Raw genomic sequence first — 26,766 nt, forward strand, 5'->3', positions numbered from 1 at the left:
TCTTAGAAACTAATGTCCTTCAAGCTCACAGAGTATGAAAAAATTCTTAACGTTAGAAAAAATTCGCTCCTACATTTTGAATTGTTCTTATTCCAACTTCATACCTTAAATTACCTATTTATTGCAGCAACTAAAGTAATGTTTCAATTCACTTTGTTCACACGGGCATACGTTACATACTTTAGGTTCTATTCTGTTCACATATAATGTATTAATGTCTCATGTTAGGCATGATAATAACTGGATATCTCTTATATATATATATATTATATTATCAGACGATAGATGCGTTATACATTTTTCCTTTATTCATTTTTGAAAACAAGATATTTGACAAGTGTTTTAAGTTTTTCACTGCAACAGTATTTCAATCAGGAGAAGACAAGAGTGGTGTGCATTTTTAAACATGACAATTTTTCTTTATTGTTCCATTCAAAAGTCTATATCGTTCAATACTAACGCGATATCATTATATAGGTTATATGTCGTAAGGTCCAAGGCAGGAAACAGCGAAATTTAGATATTTTTATAAAATTGCTCCATATCTGAATATAATACTATTCAAACTTGTTCAACTATAACAATATATCGCATGTTGGGCATATGTAAATTTGATCTTCATAGTTTGTATTTTGTTTTCAATAACACCAGCTTCAATATAAATAGAAAACGATAACGAAAACATTATCGGAAAAGTCGATTATGTATTTAATGGTAATTCAGGGTTTAATTCATGGTAAATCGTAGTCAGTACGATTCAAAAGTAGTACAACTATTTCGTCACGGATAATGGTTTCTTTACCTGATTCTCCTTTTCTCAATAATAACATTATCATGTTATTTTACAAATAGAATGTGCGAGTACTACTTTACTTCCTTATTTTAAACTAGAACATTTATCTATTTACTTCTATAGTATTATTACCTGCAAAAGAGAAAATATTCGAGGTATCAAGTTGTGTTTAAAAATAAACGGATTATCAAAACGGTATGTAGATTCTAGGCAGTTATAAATATAAGAAATGCTTGTATTACTCGACTTTAATTTAGCATTTCGTGTTTGACAAAATTTCATATTAAACGCAGTGGCTACATAAATAGAACATTAAATATTGATTGTTTTGAAGCATAAAACAAAACAAAAGTAAACTAAAAAATACTTTTGTTTTGTTGAAAAACAAAACAGAAACGTGCAGCTCTATATTCCTGAAAAATTCGGATTAATGTTTTTTACATGCTAGTTTGCAAAACTGTTGCTATAATTGTAATAAAAAAGACTTTTCCTTTTTCATTCAAACGTTTGCTATCTGATACTTTTGTTTCTACTGGTTCAATGATACTTTGAATAGAATCCCGGTACTAGGAGACTCTTTTCATTTAATGAAACCGAATGTGCTATGTTGTGACTGGTTGCGAGAAATGTTTCAAACGGATATTTATATTAGGCTATATTTTATTGGACATATTTCAAAGTCGGACCAGAGTTATGGCCGTTGACTTATTCAATATATACAAAACTGGCCTTATTTGTTGTTTCACATGCATCTTAAAAATGTATTTGACATCGAGTCATATTATTCAGCTTGTGAAATTCTGCACAGTAGTTTCACTTTAGACTTCAAAGTAATATCTAACTGTACTCTGACCTTCAGACGTGCCACTTTCAAACGGGTGGTCAGCTATTCGGATTGACCTTGCCATACAATCGTATGAATAAATATGCAATATGACTGACTAGAGCGTAAAGTAATATAGCTAAATTTCGAGTCAATATGAAATAGCAGGACCTTTAAGATACAGATCAAGGTCATGCACGTGACAGGTCGCCTAATTATGTCAAGTTATTCCTTCATGGATGGAAGTTAAAGTCCGGACATAAAGTGTGACGGCTTGACGGAGGGGCATAGCTCATTTCTATGCCCCATTTTCTTCTTAAAAGGCGGACGGGTTTCAATAAACGTTAAGCATTCCCTCATATACTTCTTGCTTTTCAAGTATATCAGTTTGAGGGACAAAATATTTACAGAAAATGTCTACGGCTATAGAATACAAACACATTTGTTAATAAACACAAACCACATTTCCTTATATGTTGTTTTAATCTGCCATTTCCCAAAATATTTTAATGTTTCTATAGTAGCAGCAAAAGCTAGCATGTGATCAAAAAGTTTAGCATAACGTCGGCCGGTACTAGCATGTTCATTTTCATAGCTTTTCATGAGAGACAAAAGCCATTTCCAGTACAAAGAAATAAAGCAAACATGTTAAGATAAAAAGTATATCAATTTCCATAACCCTTTCTAGTTTCTTCAGTATTGCAAATTGTATGACACAAAAGTGTAAGGTTGAAATATATACATGAACTGTAGGTGATACACCACTGTTCTGAATTAAAAAATGAAGACATATCCTTTTACCAGGCGTTCGCAAAGTGTCTTGTAAAATACTATAATAACTACAATGAAAATTAGTTAACTTTCGAAATATAATCATTACTTTCCACTTTATTACCATTTTACCTTTTGTTTTTTGGTCCAATGCATGTCAGAAACTCAAAACAAAATATTGAAAATAAACTGACTACTGAATAACTTAAACAAAAAGTATATCTGATTCCAAGTCAGATTAGAAGAAATCATTATTCTGAAAGCCATATTCTTTACTTTGAAATTGCTTTTAGATTTCATATTTTATTATTACAGAATAAGGTAAATAGATCTCTATATGTGTCATAACATAACACATTTTTTTTATTAATAAGGTAGCATTTTAATCTACGTTAAATATTGAACACTGCTGAAGTAGAGTGCAAGATTGATTTGAAAGTATTAAAACTGTGTGGTGTAATTTTGATTGCTATGTTATACTGATAATATCAGTTTATGAACACTATTCTATACTGTATACATAGGCATAAGAGAAGGGAGGTGGGAGAGGGGAGCACCATCTCTCGTGTATACATATATTTTCATTTTATTTATAAGACTTTACTGATAATTTTATCATAAAAGCTCACGAGAATCCAGCAGTTTGGCTTTAGAATCTACAGTACCACTTCCCAGTAACAAGGATTTTGCACCCTAATAAAGATTTCTACTCAAACTACCGTTTTTCCAAGGCTTACTGACATTATATAACCTAAACCTAGAGTAAACAACTACAATAATTTTCAAATCCTCTTGAAATTAAGATTAGGCATGTACAAATTGCAAACTTTATGAGAGAGGACCCCATACCCCCTCATACAGAAATATTACAACACTTTCTCAAAAAAGATTCCTATTGAGAACATCTCTCAAAGACATAAAGCAAAGATTTGCAGAAACTTACACTAATCCCGTTCCCACAAGGGAAACAGTCTGATTATAGAGTGAAATTTTTCAGCGAACACCATTTTGCCAATCCTAACCCTGTCAATGTTGTATCAATGCAATGCAAATGTAAGCTATCTGTTAAATACTATACAGGATAACATTGCCATGCATGTACCAGTCGTTAACCTTTCCATATTTCTATATATCTTTCCCATACGTTGACACACGTAGATGGGCAGCAGAGATTCTTCTTTTCTTCACTTTCCAGCAGTAGCTTTTTCAAAATATTGTACCTTTACATAGTTTTATATTGAGACGGCTGACGGATTTTTATAGTCCAATAAGCAGATATGATATACCTTCAGCATGTATTTCGTGAATTGCATTCTCAAAACAAACGTGTAAAACATTCACGAAAAAAAAAAAAAAAAAAAAAAAAAAAAAAAAAGGTATATCTCTGTATCAAACTCAACCATTGCATTAAATAGTTATGAGATATCCGAGTCGAATTAACACACGATTTGATATAGAAAAGGTATTTATTCCATATAATAAGATCTTCACCATTAAGCCATTTCTCCTTAAAGGTTTATGTTAGTAAAGGCGCGGAATAATTTCGTTCGTATTGGCTGGAATTTATACCCCGACATGGGCTTTTGTCTACTGTTTGTGCGGGGGAAAAAAACGATATCTTCTTGTTGTTTCGTTGTCTTGCTCTGTGGCTCTTTCTTCCCTACCCGCCATAAGGACAGAGTGAAAACACGTTATTTCGGGATGTGCCTAAGTTTTGTCCACTACGCTTCCTTTAGGGGCGACAGAATGAGACAACTACACAGCAAAAACAGCCAAATATCATATTTTTGCTGTGGCGGAGACATCAGAACGAGACAACGAAATCAACTTATCTATCGAAATTACTTCTAACAAATATTTGCGGACATGGATTGCAGTTACTATATTATATAAATAAGGTACGACTCAAGAAACTAAACGTATAATGATTTTGACGACTTAAAACTAGAAATTGACAAAAAGACAGTTTAACCTTTCAGATGTTTAACTGGTCTCAACAAAAATATCTCAAAAAATAAAACGGTTACGCAATATCATCTAAATGATGTTTTACCATATCATAGAGATATTTCATGAAATGTATGATTGTTTACATAGATTCTGAAGTAAAACTACACCAAGACTGTATAACAGATTGAAAACAGCACGTAAGAAACTGCTGCTATTTATTTAAAACTGTAAAATTTGGTTTCAAAACAATTATATTTTATACGTTTAATCACTATTTCGTTTCTGGCCAAAGGATGTTGATTATACTCATGGTTTCTTTCTCGTGCCGGTATAAAAGGCATTGTTTGCACAATTTTATGCCAGTATTGCGACGTCTTCCGGTCATTGATTTTAACATACTGTATCAACTATCAACTAACGACTAACAACTAACGAAATGGGTAATGAATATAATACTTTACAAAGTTATTCAATTACAGTCCATAAAGTAAACAAACGTGATTATAAATATGGATGGTTCCAAATGGAAGGGGAAGTAGCATATTAAAGAAATAGTTCGATAGATATGACTTTTAAACAAATACTCTACGCAAATGATGTAGAAGAACCCAGTGGTCTAGAGGTATTAATACTTGACTAGTAAACCGGAGTTTCCAGGATCGAGTCCAGGTCGGAGAATTGTTTTTTCATTCAGTTATATACTTCTTTCGCATTTTCCCTGTCGACATCAGTGCTTCATTCTTCTATGCTTATCATTATCATATATATTTTATATGTTTTATCTTTTCATTTAAATTTCATTTTAATGTTGGATGCACATTCAAAACGCAAGTGTAAATACAATGAATTTCAATTATAAATTTCAAATTTCATCTGCCGTGTCTGTCTCTGTTTCTGGAGCCGTGTCTGTCACTGTACCAGGTGCAGTGTCAGTAGACTCATCCGCTGCGTCAGTAGCCTCAGTGTCAGTTCCGATCAGTGCGATCAACACCGGAGTCTGTGCTTTCTCAGATGGAGCTATGTTCTCCCGCCAGAGCCGTGCCTCTATATCTGTCACGTGCCTGCAGCAGTTCGCCGACGTTGCCCTTGAAATTGATTGTAATCCCTCCTGGATGAGGCGCTCCACGTCAGTCATCTTGAAGCTTAAGTTTCGTCTGGCAATATAACCTGAAAAGGACAAAACATAGCTTAGAAAGAAGCAAATATAAGCTAGACACTTTTACATACTACACTAATACCCATACTACAATCATTTCATGAAATACCTTTCAGAGTAGCCCAGATGAGTTCTATTGGATTTAGATCTGGATGATATTGTGGCAACCGTATCACAGAGTGTCCATGTCTAGTCAAAATCTGATCTACTGAGAAGATGGGTTTCGCCGGCTGGTGAGTTTTGCAGAGATCGATGACCTGTCGCTTTTGCAGATCATTGGAGTATTGCACACCTTTCCGTTGTTGCCACTGCTGGATGTGCGCAATTGTCTTAGCCATTGTCGGTAACCGATCCTCTTGTACGCTGTGGTATGGAACGTTGTCAATGACCAATACCGATGCTGCTGGTGCGTTTGGTATAGACTGTGTCTCCAGCCGCTTTGTAAAGTTCTCCTTGTTCATCTCATCATGGTAGTCCCCGGTTTTCGATTTGGCCTTAAACATGAGTTCGTAGCCATTGAGGAACCCATTCTTGTTTCCACAGTGTAGGACAATTATCCGTTCTCCTGAAAATAGATTTCTTTTTTAAAAAATTCAATAAGTCATTGCAATGGCGAATTTCGCACTGTTGACTACTATTAGATTCGGCATACGCCGACCGAAGCCAATATATAGCCAAACGTTTTTTCATTACATGTGGAGCGTGTCTTTACATTATTTAAATTCCGATAACTTATGCAATACCTTTTGACAATGACACGTGTGGCGAAGCCTCAGAGCTCTGCCAGCATTTTGTAACAGCATGACTGCTGTGTACAAAGGTCTCGTCACCGTAAAAGATGGGATGCCTTCTTCCCGTGCCTTCCTTATCGTCTTCAGGTAACTGATACGTGCCATGACAACATCCTTTCTCTCCATCAGTACCTGTCTACAAGATTTACATCTACGGTAGGCGAAATCCAACTCATGTAAAAGTCCACAAAGGTGTCCCATACAGTCATCGTACCCTATTGCAGCCTTTAATTCCTTCTGTATGTTGCTCAAGGTGGGGAACGTTCTCTTCATGCAGTACAGAGACGTTACTGTACGACGCACAACTGGTACTTCTTCTTGGAGCCCCCTCGGCGTTTCGGTGGTTGCATGTTATCAGTATTTTTCTTAGAAACTCTTCTGATGGTGGATTCATTCAATCCAGTCATAGTGTAGATCTTTCTCAAAGGCGCTTTCAGAGATATTTTATCCCATTTGATTTTTCTTCATCGCAGAATTTTTTGATGTTTCGAATGATTTTTTTTTCTCGCGTCTTCACTGAGACTTGACATCTTCGCGCAATGCTGCCCATTCAAAAACTGATTAGAAAGGTTTATAATATAGATATACGTCAATTTGCACAAATTCTCCGATTCAACCATGACATCATTGTGTAAAGTAAAATGTACAATCAGCATATATTTACAACATATATATATGAGACACCGGTTGAAATAATACATATAGTTTTATATTTTTTAATCAGTTAGAGAAAAATTATTTTACAATTTTCATATTGTCCCAGTGAAAATCTTTTTTTAAAAAAGTTTGACTTATAAAAAAGTTTGACTTCTCTGGGGATCGAACAAGTAACCTCACGGCAAAGGCTATGTTATATATTATATATATATATATATATATATATATATATATATATATATATATATATATTATATATATATATATATATATATATATATATATATATATATTATACAACCCTATCACGACACCAACCGATCCATGCTCGAAAATAATGACAAATACAGTACATATGCTATCCTGACCAACCTGTAAATCGGGCCAGTCTATTTTATAAGTACAACAACACTGCTGACCCAGTTAAACGAGCTGTAATATCGATATCGCATGTTTTCTTATATTTGAAATATGGAAACACGACCTTCATAGTTGCACGAATTTCAAAAGATTTATTATTAATATACTTCCTTGTCTATTTTGGTTTTAAAGCCCGAAGATTTTTTTGAAGTACAGATAACTGCGGAAATGGTTGTTTGAATTAAATGTAAAAAAATGAACCGGATTTTCAGAACGGTTCGTAAGCAAAACATAATTTAATAAATGCTACGGTTATATTGTCTACAGTTTGTGCTGCAAAGCTTAATATACTTTTGGTATTCTGCCTCGTGTTAGTACATTAACATAGATGATGTTTGTTTGTTTCCAGTGTGATATCGAAATAAATCGTCATGTTTAAGGGAGACAATAAAATATTTTCACGAAGGCTAACAATCAAATATTATTATCAAGGCGGTGCTTGATCAGATTGTTTCGTTTATCAGTGACGATATATTTCAATATCACACTGAAAACAAGTAAATTTTCTATTTATCTAGGCATTGTAACTGAAAATACAAACTTTAAGTAGGAGCTATCTATATTAAATGTATGTGAAGTTAACTGCATCAGAATACAAGGACTGAAAAAATTATTAAAATATCATTTACTGAAAAAGAGTTATTCGAGCTGGAAAAAATGATCCCGGGTGAAATATTTGGAAAAAATGGAGACAACTCCGCAAAGACTTTATGATAGGTTTAGGTGACAATTGACCTAGTACCTCATGCAAACTACCCACTCTTTACCTCTAATCATGAAAAAACCATGCATACTTGCCACATGGATTAGCAACCTGAATACAAAACTATGTAAAGATCAAATAATTGATTGCCCTGGGGAAAGTAGAACATATTTTGTGATGAAATTTGTAAACAAACAGACGATTTTTCTAAAGAAGTCAAAACCCACAGAATTTCACAAGGTGAAATATGTTGAAAAGGCTACTACTGGAAAGAGAACAATCTGAACTACCCATACATATGCGTCAAAGTATGGGAAAAATATCTAGAAATATGAGAAAATCGAAGAAATCAATTTCGAGACTGTTAGATGCATAACTGTGTAATCATACATGGCATTTATCATAGATAGGTTACTTTTCCTTTGCACTGATATAACATGGGCAGGATTAGGATTAAGAAACGGTGTTCACTCAAAAATTTCACTATATAATTAGATTGTTTCCCTTGCGTAAAGAAGGCTTAAGGTAAGTCTCTAATTTATCTTATCCATATTTGTGAAGACAACGGTTTATTTTTGATACAGCCTTACAGATTCAAATAAGACTGAAAGTTAATGTTGAACTTCGTATTTATTTAAGCTTTTGCGTGGTACCAATGTATCCACTAGATAACCACAGACTAACGCAATGTGATATGGAATATTGGTGATTAGGTCTGTGAAATCAACATGAGGCCATTTGGTGTTAAAAACCAAAAACTACATTTAATTTATTTTTATTCATAAACTCAATTCACGGCTGATTTGCATCAGCTAATGTCGATAATTTATTAATACTGCATGCATTTTATAGCAGATCACTACCAAATCAAATGTAAGCATCCGCAGGTCTAGTCTCACAAGTAGTCCAAATATTAATTGTGCTTCATCGTGTTTTCTCCTCTACCGCGTTTCAGTATGACATTGTTTCACTCACCAGCATTCTATTGAAATCAGCATTTTCATATCGCATGTTAGGTAAAAATGGCGGCGCAAGAATTATTGTCTCGAAAAGAGAAGTTGAAAGAAGCGAAAAGGAGTAACTTCAGTGGGTTGTATTTAACGAACTGTAGTCTTCTTATATAAAAGCTAACACCCATTATTGTTTGTTTTTTCTAAATATCTGTTGTGATATAATTCTTTATGGGAATATAAGTTTCTGAAAATCTAACATATGCAAGAAAATGTCGAAAAACTGTTATAAAGTAAGTGGGTTGTATATGAAATAACCTACAGTTTGATTTAGTGGTGTTCAGCCTTCAAAGTCTGAAGGATCTCATTAGCTGACGGATTTCACTCTAGGTTAAGGGTTAGTTATTCAAATACTAGTTTCTTTCATATAAAATCAAAGCCTTGAGATGTCTGGTGTGGTTGCGGGTTTTGCTCCAGATTTATTTTCATTTCAAATGCCAATCAATAAATATACATGTATAAGAAACAAATACTAATGTATGGTGGCATATTTCTGCCACAAGATAGCTAGGTAGGTATCACGATCATTTGTAATATTTCGAGGAAATGTTTGCATTTTTTCTGGAAACATTTCAGCAATAAATAATATTTTCTAGATATTTCTATTTATTTCCTGAAAATGTTTAGAGCAAAATTTCGAGTTAATGCTTGAAACTGCCATGAGATGCTCGGTAACTATCGCGATAATATTCCAAACTTTCTAGCAAAGTTGTGCATTTTTCTGAAAACATTATCGCAATACATTATTTTTCTCGATATGCTTTTTATTTCCAGGGAACTTTAGGCTATTGCGAAAAACTTTTCGGAAAAGTTCGAGATATCAAGGTAATTTCTGAACGTATCGAGAAAACTTATCTACCTAATAAATGACAGTTGTGGGCACTAACACAAAAGGTATCGAGAAAATAATGTAAATTATCGCAATAATATTTCAAAGAAACCTTCCACTATTGAGAAAAAGCTACCTGGCTATCTTGTGGCAGAAATATGCCACCATACTAATGTGCCTCATATCTAAGATAAACTCTGCCTGACCTTACATGAACTTAACTAAATTGACAGCTGGAAGTTAGTGATGTAACAAATAGGCTGGAATACCTTATCATTGACAGATCTTATATAATCTAAATGGCCAGTGTGAATGGATAGAGGATGAATAAGAACTGCTTGATCATTGATAATTCATCCGCATTGTTCATGAATGGGACTATTTTGTGTAGCACATGAACATCCCTTGGATGTGATTTGGAATCAAATAAAGATGCTACATGATTGTCAGAAATACAGTTAACTTGGGTAGCGGGATAAACCCGCAACCAAAAACGACATCTTTAAGTCGTCCTTACATATCTTTATTAAACTGAACATCATTTTACCTACACTATTCTATCATTAATTAACAAAAAAAAAAAAAAAAAAATGAAAAGAAAATATGGGGTTGAACAGTTATTAGGGAAAGGACGTATATTTGCTCTTGTCTGTACAATAAGCCCCTACTTTCGGTTTCGATCTGCCATATGGGTGTATAATTCGAACATGAAAAGCGTCTCATTTCATGAAAAATTAATTCTAGCAGTGGAAAAGAGTGATTAAAGCACTCTTTCTAAATGCATTTGCACAAAATGGGGAAAGCTAAGATTTGTTACCACATAAGGGAAGCACATTAATTTTTCAAATTACTGACCTTATTCTTTGTTTCTAAACCGGAAGCTTGATTGCCAACATGCCTGCTTAAGGTTATATAAAAACAACGTGAAAAACCTACAGTTAAGGGATAACTGGAAGAACTGGAAAAATCAAGCTGCTGAATTAAATATGTTCATGGATTTAATAGAGATAGATAGGAACATATTACTGTTGTTCTAGTAGCTGCGCAACGTTACGTAAAATGACACGAAAATAGGATATTAACAAAACAAACCCTGTCCTAATTGAATAACTACTTCGGCAAAAATGCTAGCATATTACGTAAGGTTGAGTTGTTGTCTTGTAATAATTAATTAAGACAACAACGAACTAAATGTGCTGTCGCCAGTGTAAGCTACCAACCGATAGTAAACAGATGATCATTGTTTGGTGTAATTTGTGCTTAAATGTGTATAATCCGTTATTAGAACCTTACAATATCTGAATTATCGCACCAACTTTCTTTTCTGCGCGTCCTGTATTCCTCCCGTAAATTTTTTTAGCGGGCATACGCTGCCAAACTGGCGTTGGTTACTGGCCGATTTAGGTCGTGACGTCAGCGACCTAAATTCAAAGCCCAATAGACGTTGAAACAAGAACGTCGGACAGACGTCGACGACGTATGTCGGGGTGACTTTGAATATCAGACGGATTGAAAGTGTTATTTAATTTTAATTTTTCGAAATGAAAAGTCACAATGTAAATTTAATTTTCAGACGTCATATAACTATTAAATCACATTAAGAGTCAGGATCTCAGCTCTAGTCGGGGAGATAACATGATATATACGACAAAATATTTACATTCAAAATCAGATTAAATTTAACATTAGCAGTCACTTATTATATAGATTTACGGATAAAACTACTTTATTGTATTACTAAAGGTATTACGAAAACCTTTTTTGGATACTATATGAAATAAGTAATAAATACTTGTTTCCTCCTTGGCGTCCAGTGATAAAGTGACCCCAGTGATAAGTGTACTAGTACTGAATGCGCATGCTCATCTCTGGGTTTAGAAAAATCACGTGTCACTCGTGATTGTCTATTCTTAAATTCCACCATTCACCTGTACCACACAGTTTCTAACATATTGGATTGTTTGTCAATTCTAGCTAGAGGAGACCTTTCTGTTCGAGTCGGATGATGTTTCACTAGTTATTGGCCTTTAATTATACCACATTAATAAATTGTAGCGCTTCATTATGACCTAAGTATTTCTGAGCAAGCACTGGCTGGAATTTAGCTAAACTTTAAAGAAAGCTTTACTTTTAAGAGGACATATTTTAGAACGTGTGTAACGTAACACAACACGAGTCTGTACATTTATGATGTTTATTTACACAGTAGAATATTTTGTATATAACTTTAGTAAATCACTTCGTAATTGCTTAAGTCTGATCTTAACAAGTGTCATATCTAAAACCCAACTTAAATTCTCGTATGTGCATAACTTGTTCAGGTTCGATAATTTTTCACGGAGTTATTGCCTACGAGAAGTCGACCTCTATATGCTTTCTGAGGCGCACGCATACAATTCAATATCTGCGACTGTCCCAAGGGGAAGGAAATTGGGCATGGTGTCTACTATGAAATAAGTCACACATTGTTTTATTTGTATACTTTAGTAATTGTGCCATATAGTGATTTCACAGCAGAAACACAGATATGAACAAAGAGCCTATTGCGCTTTGTTTGCCTTGTTCTCGGTGCTATCAAGGGATCTACTTTCTAGATTTTATTTTAGTATCGCTGATCAAAATGCTAAATCGAAATCAGTGTAACATTGTACTACAACAAACGTTCTGCCTTCTTTTATTTGACCCCTAGCCAACAAATCTTTATAATGACACGTTACTGTTTGCAGGACTAAACTAAACAATAGTCTCTCGATTACTTTCGAATTTTGTTTCAATCTTATTCATTTGGCCCGTTTCACAGAATACAACTTATTATCTCATAATAAAGCTCGTCCTAGCGGGTAAATTGGCATTCAAATAAAACATCCCACTATGTAATAACCACATAAGAAATACAAAGTTTGGGTTACATTGGACATATCACATGTCCAGATTTTTTTCAGATTAAAACAATGCAAATCTTCAGTTATCTTCATATCCTTTGGATAACTTAAAGAGGAGAGATTGTACTTACACTTGAAAATCACAGTGTGTCATAATTCTTGAAACATTTTACAATGTGTATATTGAGGAAATACGAGTACAATATTGATTCAGATATTGTAAAGCGAAGCACATTTCCTGTCACAAGAGGATTCAGTTATTTGTCTTTGATTGCAAATAGGCGAATTCTACTACGTTATCATTGTTCTTGCTTAAATATAGAAGAAAAAAATTAACTGTAATTTGTAGACATTGAAAAGTTGAATATTAAGCTTTTATTTCAGACATAAATAATGAATAATGAAAGATATACTAAATGCCTTTTGGAATTTTGCTTACAGATGCGGATACTCTGGATACTGAAATGCATATGGCTTTTGTCAAGATTTCTAGTGGCAGGTGAAAACTAAACTATTTATAATTTCATTCACTCCTTTATTTAAAGGTGGTTAAACAAATTTTAGCCATGTAATAAATATTTTTCGAAACTATAACATCTGTCCAGTCTTATGTTCATTGAGTGCCTAAATATGTGAGATTTTTACTGGAACTTTATTTTTTAACTTAATCTTCCTATTCTGGTTGTTCAACTAAAATATGGTTAATTTAGCATTATCATAATTTGCCTATAAAATGATAAACATATAACTGTATATTTGTATTTTATCTGTCAGAGATTTACATTGAAACTTATGTATATAGCCGAGAGACATAAGAAAGACACGTTTGTAAAATCAGTATTACCTCCTTTTTCTTACCAAGACAGATTACAGATTATTTGAATTTCGAAGATATAAACAATTCTAAAACTAGCTTTTTACTTCAGATTATTGAAATATCCAAATATCTGAAATATCCAAATATCTATTAAATGCTAATATCAATATTTGTTTGTTTGTTTGATTTGGGTTTAACGCCGTTTTCCAACAGTATTTCAGTCACGTAACGGCGGGCAGTTGACCTAACCAGTGTTACTGGACTCTGTACCAGTACCGGTACTTAAAATTGGTGTAAAATAAATCACACTTCCCACTACGTTTTTACAGGAGATCTCTAATCTATAATCCTTGTTTTTTTATGATCGGCACCTCCCGTGATACGATAAGCGGAGATAGCCGAACCATAACGATCTAAAAAATATCCGATAGTGATCGATATTTAGCTAGACGGTCGAAGGGAGACAACAAGGTATAGCGTTGATCTCAATAAACAAGGAAAGATAACAGAATCGATTTTTGCCCAATTCTTCAGTATGAAACCTGTTATCCGCAAGTAACTGCCAACCTCCCCACATGAATAATCAGAGGTAGAGGACGAATGATTTCAGACACAATGTCTTTTGTCAAATCGTCACGGAAGTCATACTCCCCGCCCGGGGATCGATCTCGCGACCCCGCGATCCGTGGACCGACGCTCTCCCTACTGAGCTTAGCGGGCGGGCTAAAATAATATTGATATAAAAAAAGATCATCGAAACGCTTTTCTGAAACTTTTGTTATAAAATAGATAATTACAAGATTTCATGACAAAAAAGAGAAAACAATACCAGTAAAGCACATATTTGTCACATATATTTAAATCAATGAAATGGGTTATTTGTTCCTTACCAACAGAATACATAAAAGGGTCATAAAATGGTGCTTAAATGTAAATGGTCACCTTTGAAGAATCTTTATTATCGTATCTCATAGATGACAGAAAATGAACTAATATAGTAATTACAAGATGATAAAAGTATTGGTCCACTGAAGAAATCAGGCATCAATAGTCTGACTACGAATTCAATCATTTGCATTGCAGAGTAAGTTTTCATTTCTTTTAAGGATACCGACTAAAATCTAAATAACTTTATACTAAGTTCATGTCACTTAATTCTTTTTAGACATATGCGTCGATTAGAAAAGAATTATTTAGACATATGCATAACAGCATGCTCAAATAAAAGTTTGATACCATATTCCGAGTTGATTTTCGTCTTCGCTTCAATGTGTGAAAATTACAAGCTATATTGTACGAAAGACCGATGGTGACTTCGACCTTCATAATTCAAACTTCAGGCTTCACACTTCATATATAATGCTCAATACACATGCAAATAATTTGTGTGAAGTTTGAAAGTCTGGGAAGTCTGAAATCTAAAGTTTGAATTGTGAAGTTTATGGTGTGAATTTGAATGTTAAGTCTGAAGTCTGAAGTCTGAAGTTGGACGTCTGAAGTTTAAAGTGTGAAGTTTGAGGTGTAAAGTCTTTTTCGGGCGTTTCTTTTTACCTATTTTTAAAACAACCTGGAATTACCGAGATTAGAGATAATGAAGTAAATGATTATGGCTGGGTTACTTTTGACTCCAGAGGTCGGTCATAATTTGAATGGAATTAGTAGAGTATAATATACTGTAAGAGAAGAGGAAATTAAAGGTTTTCTTTTATAATTACGATTAGAAGTACTGTCCCCTGAATGAGATCAATTTTGAATCCTGTAGCATAATTTAAATACTTCTAATAGTAGATGACCGTTAGGTAATGTCACACTCCATATATTTAATCTATAGGCCTTTCTTACACATGAAGATTTTTAAACATATCTTTCCTTTCATTTACCACAGCAGCCACATTTATGCATTGAATTGAATTGTTCTTGCAATTTTCATGTGCGTCACCCATGTATCATTCTCCTGAGAATCTTTAAAATTATCCCAATAGTTTTCTCAAGAAGATTGTTTTTCGAATATCAACAAGTGATATAATCTAAACTCGAGACGCCGTTTATTTTCCTAGAATATAAAGAATGTACACTATCAATAATACTTTAAACTCAAATAAAAAATGGCGAACACATATATGCCAATACACAATTATTTATTATTATAAGCAGATGACGTCAAATCACGTGATGTTTAATCTATGAAGTGCAGTGTAAAGTTTGAAGTCTGAATTGTGAAGAATGAAGTGTGAAGTGAGAAGTATTAAGTGTAAAGTATAAAGTGTGTAGTTTGAAGTGTTAAGTTTTAAGACGTTAGTTGAAGTGTGAAGTCACCACCAGTCTTTCGTAAATTGCCATAGTTTAAAGTCCTACAGTATCAGTGTGTGCCAATATTTACATGAAAGATTCCTTTTTCTTCAATTCGCATTCTTTAATAATATTGTAAGTTATCATGTAATTCTTATTCATGTTAAATAGTAACGGTGAAAATTGACATTCTAATCATCCTTTATGAAATCATGCTTCAACCTTACTGTTACTTTAGGTGCGGTATTTGATGCAAAATGTATCGACAACTGCAATTGCTGTGTTGATAGCACATGTCATCAATACAATGGCTTTTGGAACGGTTGCAAAAACGGTTGCATTGAAGGACACAGAGGTAGTAGATGCTATGAGCTTTGTAATCACAACTGTACAAAATGCGATGACAGGAGTAATTTTTGTGATGAATGCTATGATGGCTTCTACCTTGGACCAGATAAAGATTGTACATCAAAATGTCCAACAAACTGTAAAGCATGTACCTCTACCTTATTGTGTACTGCTTGTAACGACGGTTATTATAACAAAGATGGGTCGACAACATGTCCGCACGCCTTTTGTCCAAATAATTGTAACTGCAGTGGTAGGACATGTACAACATGTAAACACGGTTTCTACGACACAGGCAATAACTGTAGTAAAGAATGTCCGTCTAACTGTATAACCTGTTCCTCTTGGGAAAAGTGCAGTGAGTGTGAAAATGGATTTTATAACGGGTATGAATTTGACAATAATGTTAAACAGTTGTTAAATAATTGCACATTAGGATGCAGAGAAAGTTGCATAGAATGTGAGTCATACGATAACTGTTTGCAATGCTCTAAAGGAAAATATGGCCCTAATTGCCAGAATAATTGCTCCATCGGTTGCAAAGATCAAAACTGCCATATTGCGTCTGGTAATTGTTCTTGCTCGTTAAACTTCGATGGTGGCAAATGTACGAATTGTGTTTACGGAAAATATGGAACCTTTTGTAACGAGATATGTCCAGAACACTGCAGAAACGCTATATGTAACAAAACATCAGGATATTGTAGTGAAGGTTGTATCACTAACACAATAATTGGCGCAAAGTGTAATACCTGTATAGTTGGGATGCACGGTATACTTTGTGACAAAATTTGTCCTACACACTGCAAAGCTAATACGTGTAACCGAACGACTGGATTCTGTTCTGGGGGTTGTCAAGACAACTTTATAGGTCCAATGTGTGACACCTGTATACAAGGAAAGTATGGAGTAGCATGTGACCAAGATTGTTCATTAAAATGTGAAAAAGCTTTATGTGAGAAAGAGACTGGAAAGTGCCTCAGCTGTACCGGCAATTTTGATGGGGACTACTGTGAAAATTGTCAACCTGGCTTCCACGGGCAGAATTGTTATGATAGTTGTTCTACTCACTGCAACAATACCACATGTGATATCAATACAGGTGTTTGTGATTATGGTTGCACAGATAACTATTCAGGTGACATGTGTTGTGTGCCTAGCGGAAACTGTGTAAACTGCGCATCTAAATCTGAATGCAAAAGATGTAAATCTGGTTATTTTGGTCATTTATGCAATAAATCCTGCCCAGTTCGCTGTCTTGGTTCCTGTGAAATTTCGACAGGCGTTTGCCGCGACTGCACTGTAAATCACTTTGGACCTTTCTGCAACAGAACATGTTCTGAAAACTGCATTGCTTCACGCAGCGCGGACACACGTGATTGTGCGTCAACTGACGGGGCGTGTACCTTTGGTTGTAAAGATGGATTCTATGGCATTACGTGTAATAAAACATGCAGCAACCTTTGTATTGGCAATATTTGTAAACAGGATAGTGGAATATGTAAAGAAGGATGTGTTAGCTCTAAAGATTATCCAGTGTGTGTTCTGGATTTAGGTAAGTCAGTTTATGTAAATAGTCATTGGAGTACTTCATATAACACTTTTTACTGAATTATTAAACTTTATATAAAAATAGTGTAAAAGCCAATTAAACATGCATTTTATACAGGAATTTGACTCTGTATATTAGTTTCTGAAAAGGATCTAGAAAGGTATGTTTGCGGTTTGAACCTGTTACTTTTTTAAATGAATGTCTAAATAGAACATGTAAAGTGGAACATGTCATAAGATATATGTTGACTAAACATGGTTTTACATCATAATTCAATAATTCATGACTGAATGCGCTTTTATTGAAAATATTTTCAAGCAATATTTATTAATTATGAAATTAACAAGACCATATTCTCAACGAATGACCTTATCCTTCTACACAGGAATATTAGATTTGTCCGCACACTCAGTCGCATAAAGGGTAACATTTATATCAAATTGAAAAAAAAAAACTGCTCCATGCATTGTCCGGACAAAATTGTACGGACACACGTATTAACGCACGTATGTACATGAAACAGCATTATGACTACCGTGCCCATTTCACCGCAATGCTGGCACGACAAAATTACTTAATATCCCAAAAGTATGCAAAGAAAATAACACAGTTAAAGGTTTATATAGATGTTGACTCAGTATTTAAACCACTATGAGCGAGTCAAACTTTCAGACACACTTTTTTGAAAACAAATTATTTTACTGTATCATCATGTACGTCCTAGTTTGTAGATATAAATGACTAAAATGTGTTATTTTGTAAATATTCTGTAACGAATTGGACTTGGATTTAATAACTGTATGTTTTCATGTTCGCTATATAACATAGCATGAACTCCTTTCAGATATTAAAAAGATGAGATGGTAGGTATATAATAAGTGTTATAATTAGTATTTTTATGAAAATACATAAACCTTAAGCGTTATTACACACTTTTTTTTTATAAAGTCTCAAAAGTCAGTCTGTTACAGGCGTTTTAAAGTCCTAAATGCAGTAAAACTACTTGTTTTCAGTGCAAGTAAAATTTGTAAATTAATCAAGACAGTTTTGCAATGTGACATGCTATTAAGTAAAATAATCAAAATCAAATTTGAAAGAGCTGTTTCATGATGCATACGTAGCGCTAAATATCAAGTTGACGTGACGTCAACATAATATTGTTGTGATGACTTGAGCATTGCTATACATATTACAATTTGTAATAATTGTAAGAGTCTTTACTTTTGGGATTCGCGGCTAATTGTTTTTAAGGATAACATGGTGTAAAAGTCATATTTCATATCTTGTAACTGGATGGTAATATTGAAATGGAAATTTAAAGACATTCAAAATTAAAAACGTTTCACCGAGAGATTTTTCGAATTTTATCATTTTTGGGGAGATAATCGGTATTGAAGTTAACATTGATGCTTATGGGAAATATATAATTTCTTTGATTATGAGAATCTGAGCTTGAGTTTCGAGAAAATGTTGCGGTAGAAAGCTGCATTATATGATTCTGATACAAATATCAAAAAGAAATCTAAAATTCCCCGTAGGGAAAAGGAGAAATTTTCTTTTTTCTAGTTTTCAGGGGAGACAACTCATGAAAAACCAAAATTATCAAGGGCGATAATCTAAAGGAAATTTTTGAGAACTTCTGTCACTATATAACTTGTCAATATGCACCTTATTTCTATCGTTTGACATTTTCAAAGCTTACATTATCAAGTTGCATGTACACTTTTGGTGAAAATGAGGCCTAATATGGGTAGTCATCCTTAATATTAATAATCATGCAGCTAAGATTCAGTCATTTATTTATAATAATAGTAGTTCATAATTACAACCATCCTTTATCGGCCTCTTTAATTAAACAAAACATCCACAGATCGACGTCATTTTCCACAAACAACGACGTCGTTACCAAGTGATGTCACAGTATCAACAGTACAGTATCGCCTGTGAAGATCCGGTTGAGTTATAATATTTATATTACAAAAAAGAATAAAAGCAACTCAATATTTTTTCACTATTGAATATTCGTAATGCCAATAAATACATTTTGGATATATGTCAATGTCTATTGCACCGACCATTGCATGAACCTAAGTGTTTTCGTTATAAGGTGTTTAGAAGTATTCCTGTATTTAGAGATAGGCATGTAATAAATTGGTCAAACTGAGTTTCCTATCATAATGCGTGTTCTTACAAAGGTACTTCTAATATATTTGATTAATAATCTAAGTGTACTGCGGCAGTCGTAAAAACTTTCCGTACTTGACTTCGGTATTATTATGTTTTCGTGTCCTTTTGGATTATGGGGCCAGTTCAGTGTATCCGAACGATAGAATTCCATACTAGCCAGTTCTGGTGTACGTGAGAATGTCGCACATTATACCTGTTTTGAAAAGATTCGGTCAAACTGAGTTTTGATATTATTTTCCTTAGGTGCGTCATATGCTTCCATATGACATTCGCATATATTTTTGTCATCGCCATTAGCGATATAGCTACGTCCTCGTTTTTCTAATAAGCTCTTGTAAAAAGTAAAAATGGTGCGCTTCAGAGTGGTTACTATTGTTCGTTTTTTTGTTTTTTTTTTTTTTTTTTACTACGATTTCTCTATCAATTTGATAAATGCACTCGAAATAAATAACCACCCAAGAATTTAGTTGTGGTAAAGTTTCTGTCATCACTATTCTTGAACTCCTGGGTATTCTGCAACAAGTGCCATTTAACATTTCAAACATATAGAATATTTAAAGACAACAAAAGAACATAAATAAATCTCGCCTGTCCACGAAACTTTAAACATTGAAACAATCTAGCCGTACACTATCTGCCCTGGCCATTCTTCTGATGTACAATGCCAACACTAACTATGCTAAAACAACCAAGTCGTGCCCAGTATACTGCTAACTTTGGAATATTTATTTATTCTAAGTCACAGTCGCCGCCACAAGTGCAAAGTGCAGTGCACTTAAGGCTCGCCTTAGAGCATTTGCATCTCCCTCTACATTCCCTTAAACAACAGCACGGAATTAACTCAGAGCATAACAAGAGTGCCAGAATGTCACAATATACGCCCGTCACAGCAAATTTCTTTACACTAGCACCTGTATTTGCAAATAGAATTTTAATTTTGTGGTTGTTAAGTAATATTTGTAATTCTTTTTTTTTCTAAGTCCAGAAAAAAACACCTTAAATATATACCTTAAGATACACCTAAAATTTGTTGTACCACAGAAATGTGGTCTTGGTTATTCCCTACGGTCAATTATAAAAAAGTTACAATATAAGTCATTTATAGTAACAATTAAGGGAAGTAAATCTAAACAACAACAACAACAAAACCAACTTGTAAGTCCACACAAATCCTTACCAGGTAGAGATAGGTCAAAATAAACCTCAAAATTGGATGTAACACGCATGTTGTACTACAGAAAAGTGGTCTCGATTTTTCCCTTCGACTAGTAATGAAAAAGTTACAATATAATCTAATTATAGTAACAACAAAGGGAAGTAATTCTTAAGAAGGGACCTGCGCATGACACACATTCATATGATGGTGTACAATTGCGTTAAGTTACATCAAAATCCCTCCATGCATGAAGAAGATATGCTCTGGACAAAGTAATTCTTGAATTTGACATTTGACCTCGGAGTGTGACCTTGACTTAGACTTAGGGACCTGGTTCTTGCGCATGACACTCCATCTCGTGGTGGTGAACATTTTTCCCAAGTTATATCAAAATCCCTCAATGCATGTTGAAGAAATGCTCCGGACAAAGTTTTCATTCTTGTATCCTTTGACCTCTAAGTGTGATCTTGACCTTAGATGTAGGGACCTGGTTCTTGCACATGACACTCCGTCTCATGATGATGAACAAATGCGCCAAGTTACATCAAAATCCCTCTATGCACGAAGAAGATATGCTCCGGACAATGTCATTCTTGAATTTTACATTTGACCTCTAAGTTTGACCTTGACCTTAGACCTAGGGACCTGGTTCTTGCGCGTGATACTCCATCTCAAGATGGAGAACAATTGTGTCAAGTTTCATCAAAATCCCTCTATACATGAAGAAGATATGCTCCGGACAAAGTCTGTGGACGCCGCCCTCCGGTCCAACCGCCGGTCTGACAGGGGCGTTCCCATAATACGTCCCGTTTTTCAAACGGGCGTATAAAAATTGCACCTGAGGTAACAATGTCGTTACTGGTTCCTATTTTCGATTGTCATATTTCCATCCCCGTTGTAATGGACTTTTTAGCATTGGCTACTTCTCTAAAACTTAACCACAAACTTTTCCAGCTTGAAAGCTTGCTCTCAAGACATGCTGCAGAAGGCAGCCTGTGTTGGAGGTATATCTTGCAATGACCTCCACCGACGAGATAACATATATTCTCTCTTGCCTCGTTTACAGTTGCAATAAGGCTTATTCGGCTGTAGTTGAGGACAATAAATATTTCGATTGCATCCATAAACTGTTCTTCCAACCGTGATGAAACTGTCGCCAGAGAATAAAGTGCACCAGTAACTTCTGGAAACACACTCCAAGTGTCAAATGCTCCCTTTTTTCCTTTGACATAGAAAGACGACACCACATCACGTCGTCACATCCAGTGACCGGCTTGGTTGGACTGCAATCCACACCTTTGGTAACTGCAGATCGTTACGAAACGACACTACAATAACATCATCAGTATCAGCAGTTTGTAATGTAATGTTATTGTTTCCTGATCTTACAGTGTCAAGCAAATGGACCATTATTATAGTATAGGCCTCCGCATGTGTACATGATTCAAGTCTGCCAGTGTCCTGATCATTTCTGGAACACAAGACTAGCTCGCCGTGAGTGCAGTAAACAACTGTGTTTCCCGAAAAGAACTTAGCTACAATTTGCTCTGAGAGTAGTAAAAATAATTCTTCTTTGTTATCATCTACTCTGAGAAACGACAGCCAATTGCCAGATAATTTAGCGGATAGCAGAACGCCATGTACCGTGACCACGTTTATCTCTTGCAGCGGCTTTCAAAATGTTTTCGAAGTGTCTGTCCCACATAATGTGAATTATTTTAATCTTTTCTCTGTAAATGTAGGGCATAAATCTATTGTCTATGTACTCCCTGGAAGTTTTTGAGTCCAGTGGCTTTATCATCTGCACAAGAAATGCGCCATCAAAGATTTGATCTGTTGCTTTTACAAAGTCTTCTCCTGCACAACTAATTAATTTCCCTAAACACTGAGGCAAGTCGTATTTCGTACCGGACCTCATTTCTCCAAGTTTTGAAATAAAAGGTGACCATGGATGGTTTTCATGCTTGGAAAACTGACAAAGATCACCGTCCCTGGACTGACAAGAGATGTATGATCTGGAAAAAAGGTTACAGTCCTGTATCAAAATAGTAATTTGCGTTTTCTTTGGCTTGATGTTTTCTGTCTAGAAAATATAGCAAATTTGTTTTTATTTAGGGGGTTCTGAATTGACTTTTTGTTGTCTTCAAAGCGTTCTTTGATAAATAATAAGACAACTGATGTTCGGAACAACGGGGTCATTATATTTCAACGCTGCTGTAAGTACAACTGTGTACGAATTAGGTAATTGCGATATTGTTTTCGGTAAATCTAGAGTAGTATCTATCCACATAAAGCCAAGTAAATTGGTAGATCGTGTGATTTCTTAAATTTAAATATCCTGTAAAATAAAATAATGTGTTTTACCCAAAATCCGTGAATATTTACGGTAGTAAAATGCCTGTTACACGGTATGTCTTACACCTTGGTCGTAAACTGAAGGATGTTGCATCAGGGAAATAGCCGCACAATGAAAGGAATCCTTTGATGTCGTAGAACTTGGGTTGTCGTCAATATTATCAATAGCAGCTGTACTGTTTTAAGTTTCTGCATGGATTTGTAGTGCAAAATATATAGACAGTGGTGTCTCTCGTTCCTTTGTATGCCTTAAACCCTTAATTTCACCTTTCTTATTTATCACTTTTAATGTGTAATAAATCAATAACTGAAATGAGATAAATCTATACATCTGTTTTTGTTATTCTCATCAAGATCTTTTAGGCCATAAAGTATAGCATTCATGAGATTAAGTACTGACATCCTCCTGACACCCAACCCCAAAATTTCCGCCCAAGGTTTGAAATATGCTTAAAATATCTTTGCGTATTATTTTGGCAGCATTCATGAGATGCAAGGCATCTGAATTACAATCTTTTTCTGTTACGGGTTTCAGGGCATCACTTCAAAAGCCAGCATAATTTTACGACCATTTTTGTATGCCTTAATGTCAGGAATAACCCCAATAATGCGATCCTTCGGCGAGTGGTATGGACCTGAACAGCAGGTATTCCAAGTTTTCTAAATTTAAAGCATATTTTTCCCAGTATCGGACATATTGAATACTGTAACATCTCCGCTTGTCCTGCTAGTTTCAATATAGCCGATTAATTCAGCAAATGCTATTGCTTTAAGTGAATTTGCATTTGTGCTTGTGCCAGTGTCTTCATGTGTTTTAACTTTTTCTGCATTTCCGTAAAATCTAGAGAGGCAATTATTCTGATATTGAGCACCTAGTTCAATCATATCGCTACTTGAACGTTTAGACAACAATTTTCATTCTCCAATATCAGCGTCATACTTTCATCCTTTCAGTCAGGATCGAGTGTAGTAGCCTAATGGAGTATATCGGAGCCATCAATAGAGTAACAGAAAAAACAAGTATTTCGGCCATAACTAGCAGCAATATTGTCCTGTGGCCATTAATGTAAAGAATCCTAGGACTGAGATTATCACTTAACTTGCTGTTAAATAGGGGCTAAAAAAGGGTGTAAAATTGGATAGAAATCTTCTTCTTCTTTCTACTACAAATGACGTACTCTGTACAACTGCGCATGCGCAAAGCGGCCGGCTAGCACCAACTAAATCATTCCTAGGTTATGACGCACCAAAACAACCTAAATAGTCGATTCGACAACACTCCCCCAGCTTATACTTATGGAGTGTAGTAGATAAATGCGATAACAAATTATTATCACACACGGAAAATCAACAATTCAAGGAAATCAGACAAAATTCAAATTTATGAAATCCACATGAAAGTTATTGAAACGATTACTTCTCAAAATCACCGGCAGCGTAAAATTATCATATATTGTAGACAACTTGTGTCAATAAAAGCAACAATTGCAAATTTGCAAAATATTTCTTTTAATTTTATATTTATTTATACCCATCACAACCTTTCCTCTTGTTGACCGACCTATTTCAGTCTTAAACAGACCAAAACAATGGCACGATACGCACCGAAAGATAATTCTTAATTTGAGATCTTATCCATCTGTACATTGGTTCGACCCCTAATACCCGGTTCAAAACTTTTCAGATGGAAAATGACTCCCCTCGTACCAAACCCAGGCCGGTCAGACGTCTTCCAACTATGAGATAATCAAAATCCTTGACGTTTAAACTACACAATTTGTCTTTACATTATTACAGGTTCGATTCATCCAAACATATTAGAAAACAATACTCCGCGACGCCGGACACTCTACCTTCTGACAAGCTTTGTGAAAAAATTAAGGACGAATTGCCGACAACGCCAATATTGTCCTGTGGCTATTAATGTTAAGAATCCTAGGACTAAGATTATCACTTAACCTGCTGTAAAATAGGGGCTAAAAAGGGTGTATAACTGGATAGAAATCTTCTTGTTCTTTCTACTACAAATTGCGTAGTCTGTACCACTGCGCATGCGCCAAGCGGCCGGCTAGCATCAACGCAATCACTCCTAGGTTATGACGCACCAAGTCAACCTAAATAGTCGATTCGACAACAGCAACACTACCTAAAGACCTTCTGGTTTTCACGGAACTTTCAGCATCACATTCTGATTTTCGTATCCTTAGTTTTTCAAGCCTGAGATTGCTTATTTTATTACTGCATGTAATAAATAAATAGTGTACCACGATACACTATGAGAAACTAGCGTTTGAGCTATATCATCATCTTGGACCAGCTTGGCAACATTCACTAAAATGGAAATGTGTTCAAATCACTAAATTGTGCAATATTGCCTGTAACATATTTATACCCAGCACTAGACTGGCTCCCGTCCCTATGTTTGTTCTTATTTACATATATATAAGTTTATTCATTAAGAGGGAAGTAACTCCAGCAGGTTGTTTCTACATTGACATTATTATTGCCCCTGGCTCCGAACATATGTTATGTATGGTTCAGTCATCAGAAAAAAATGTGCTATTTCAGAGGCTTAAGATTTTCTTATTTTATCCTACGTTTGCCAGCTTCTGTGTTATCGATAAATTTGTCTTTATTAGCGACATTTTCTCAGACGTAATATAAATCACACTGTTAATGATAAATGCCTGGATTCTTGTATAAAAGATATGTCAGAAAATTCCCAACCTTGGGCTTGTAAGTACAAAATAACGAGCCAAAATATAGCAACAGAACCGACCTGCCCTGCGTTTATCAAACGGCAAATCAGGAAAACCTATTACGTATTCGGCACGATGTCTTATTGACCATGAACAATATCTACCTTGGATTTTCAAGTATAAAATAACGGGTCAAAATATAACAGCCGAGCCAACCTACTAAATGGCTACAAGGGAAAAATGACGTACTCCGCATTATAACTTATTGAAAAAAAGAGATGTATCTAACGATTTGATTTTTTTCTAGGATTTTAGGATAACACAAGACGACATTATCTGTCTATGTAAAACGTTAGTTAACGACATTCAATAATATAATGAGAGATTATCACACCTTTTCCGCTAATCAGTAAGTAAAGATAAACAAACAGTTATTTCAGCAAACATTGACAAACATTGCTTTGATAATAATGTAAGTAAAAATAAATAAGTTCAGATATTATAATGAGGAAGCCATCCAGCTGGCTTACGGAAGGTCGGTGGTTCTACCCAGGTGCCCGCTCGTGATGAAATAATGC

At 34.7% G+C, this 26,766-nt stretch overlaps 2 protein-coding genes across 3 annotated transcripts in view; one reads left to right on the top strand and one right to left on the bottom strand.

Moving 5' to 3' along the window:
- Nucleotides 1–516: 516 nt before the first annotated feature.
- LOC123527763 (cell death abnormality protein 1-like) overlaps nucleotides 517–26,766 on the top strand; it is a 41,062-nt gene continuing 14,812 nt past the window's right edge. Inside the window, exons 1-3 of one of the 2 annotated variants that reach the window (XM_053523833.1) lie at nucleotides 517–988; nucleotides 13,227–13,284; nucleotides 16,130–17,794. In XM_053523833.1, coding sequence (XP_053379808.1) covers nucleotides 13,227–13,284; nucleotides 16,130–17,794 — 1,723 coding nt within the window. In that variant the 5' untranslated portion in view covers nucleotides 517–988. The remainder of the gene's footprint in view (nucleotides 989–13,226; nucleotides 13,285–16,129; nucleotides 17,795–26,766) is intronic. The other variant, XM_053523832.1, reaches the window with a different exon arrangement.
- On the bottom strand, nucleotides 5,200–6,557 carry LOC123526970 (uncharacterized). The gene is made up of 3 exons (XM_053522699.1): nucleotides 6,341–6,557; nucleotides 5,603–6,058; nucleotides 5,200–5,504 (listed from the first exon to the last, which is right to left on the bottom strand). The coding sequence occupies exons 1-3, from the start codon at nucleotides 6,555–6,557 to the stop codon at nucleotides 5,200–5,202; spliced, it is 978 nt and encodes a 325-aa protein (XP_053378674.1).

This window comes from Mercenaria mercenaria, chromosome 14 (assembly GCF_021730395.1).
Source record: "Mercenaria mercenaria strain notata chromosome 14, MADL_Memer_1, whole genome shotgun sequence".
Taxonomy (NCBI): Eukaryota; Metazoa; Mollusca; class Bivalvia; order Venerida; family Veneridae; genus Mercenaria; species Mercenaria mercenaria.

Excerpts from the sequence above, each read along its gene's own strand:
- LOC123526970 (XM_053522699.1), bottom strand. The coding sequence starts at position 6,557 with ATGAAGAGAACGTTCCCCACCTTGAGCAACATACAGAAGGAATTAAAG. Across the intron at positions 6,059-6,340 it reads AAGGAAGGCACGGGAAGAAG|GAGAACGGATAATTGTCCTA; the intron begins GCATCCCATCTT and ends ATCTATTTTCAG. Across the intron at positions 5,505-5,602 it reads CATCTGGGCTACTCTGAAAG|GTTATATTGCCAGACGAAAC; the intron begins GTATTTCATGAA and ends TGTCCTTTTCAG.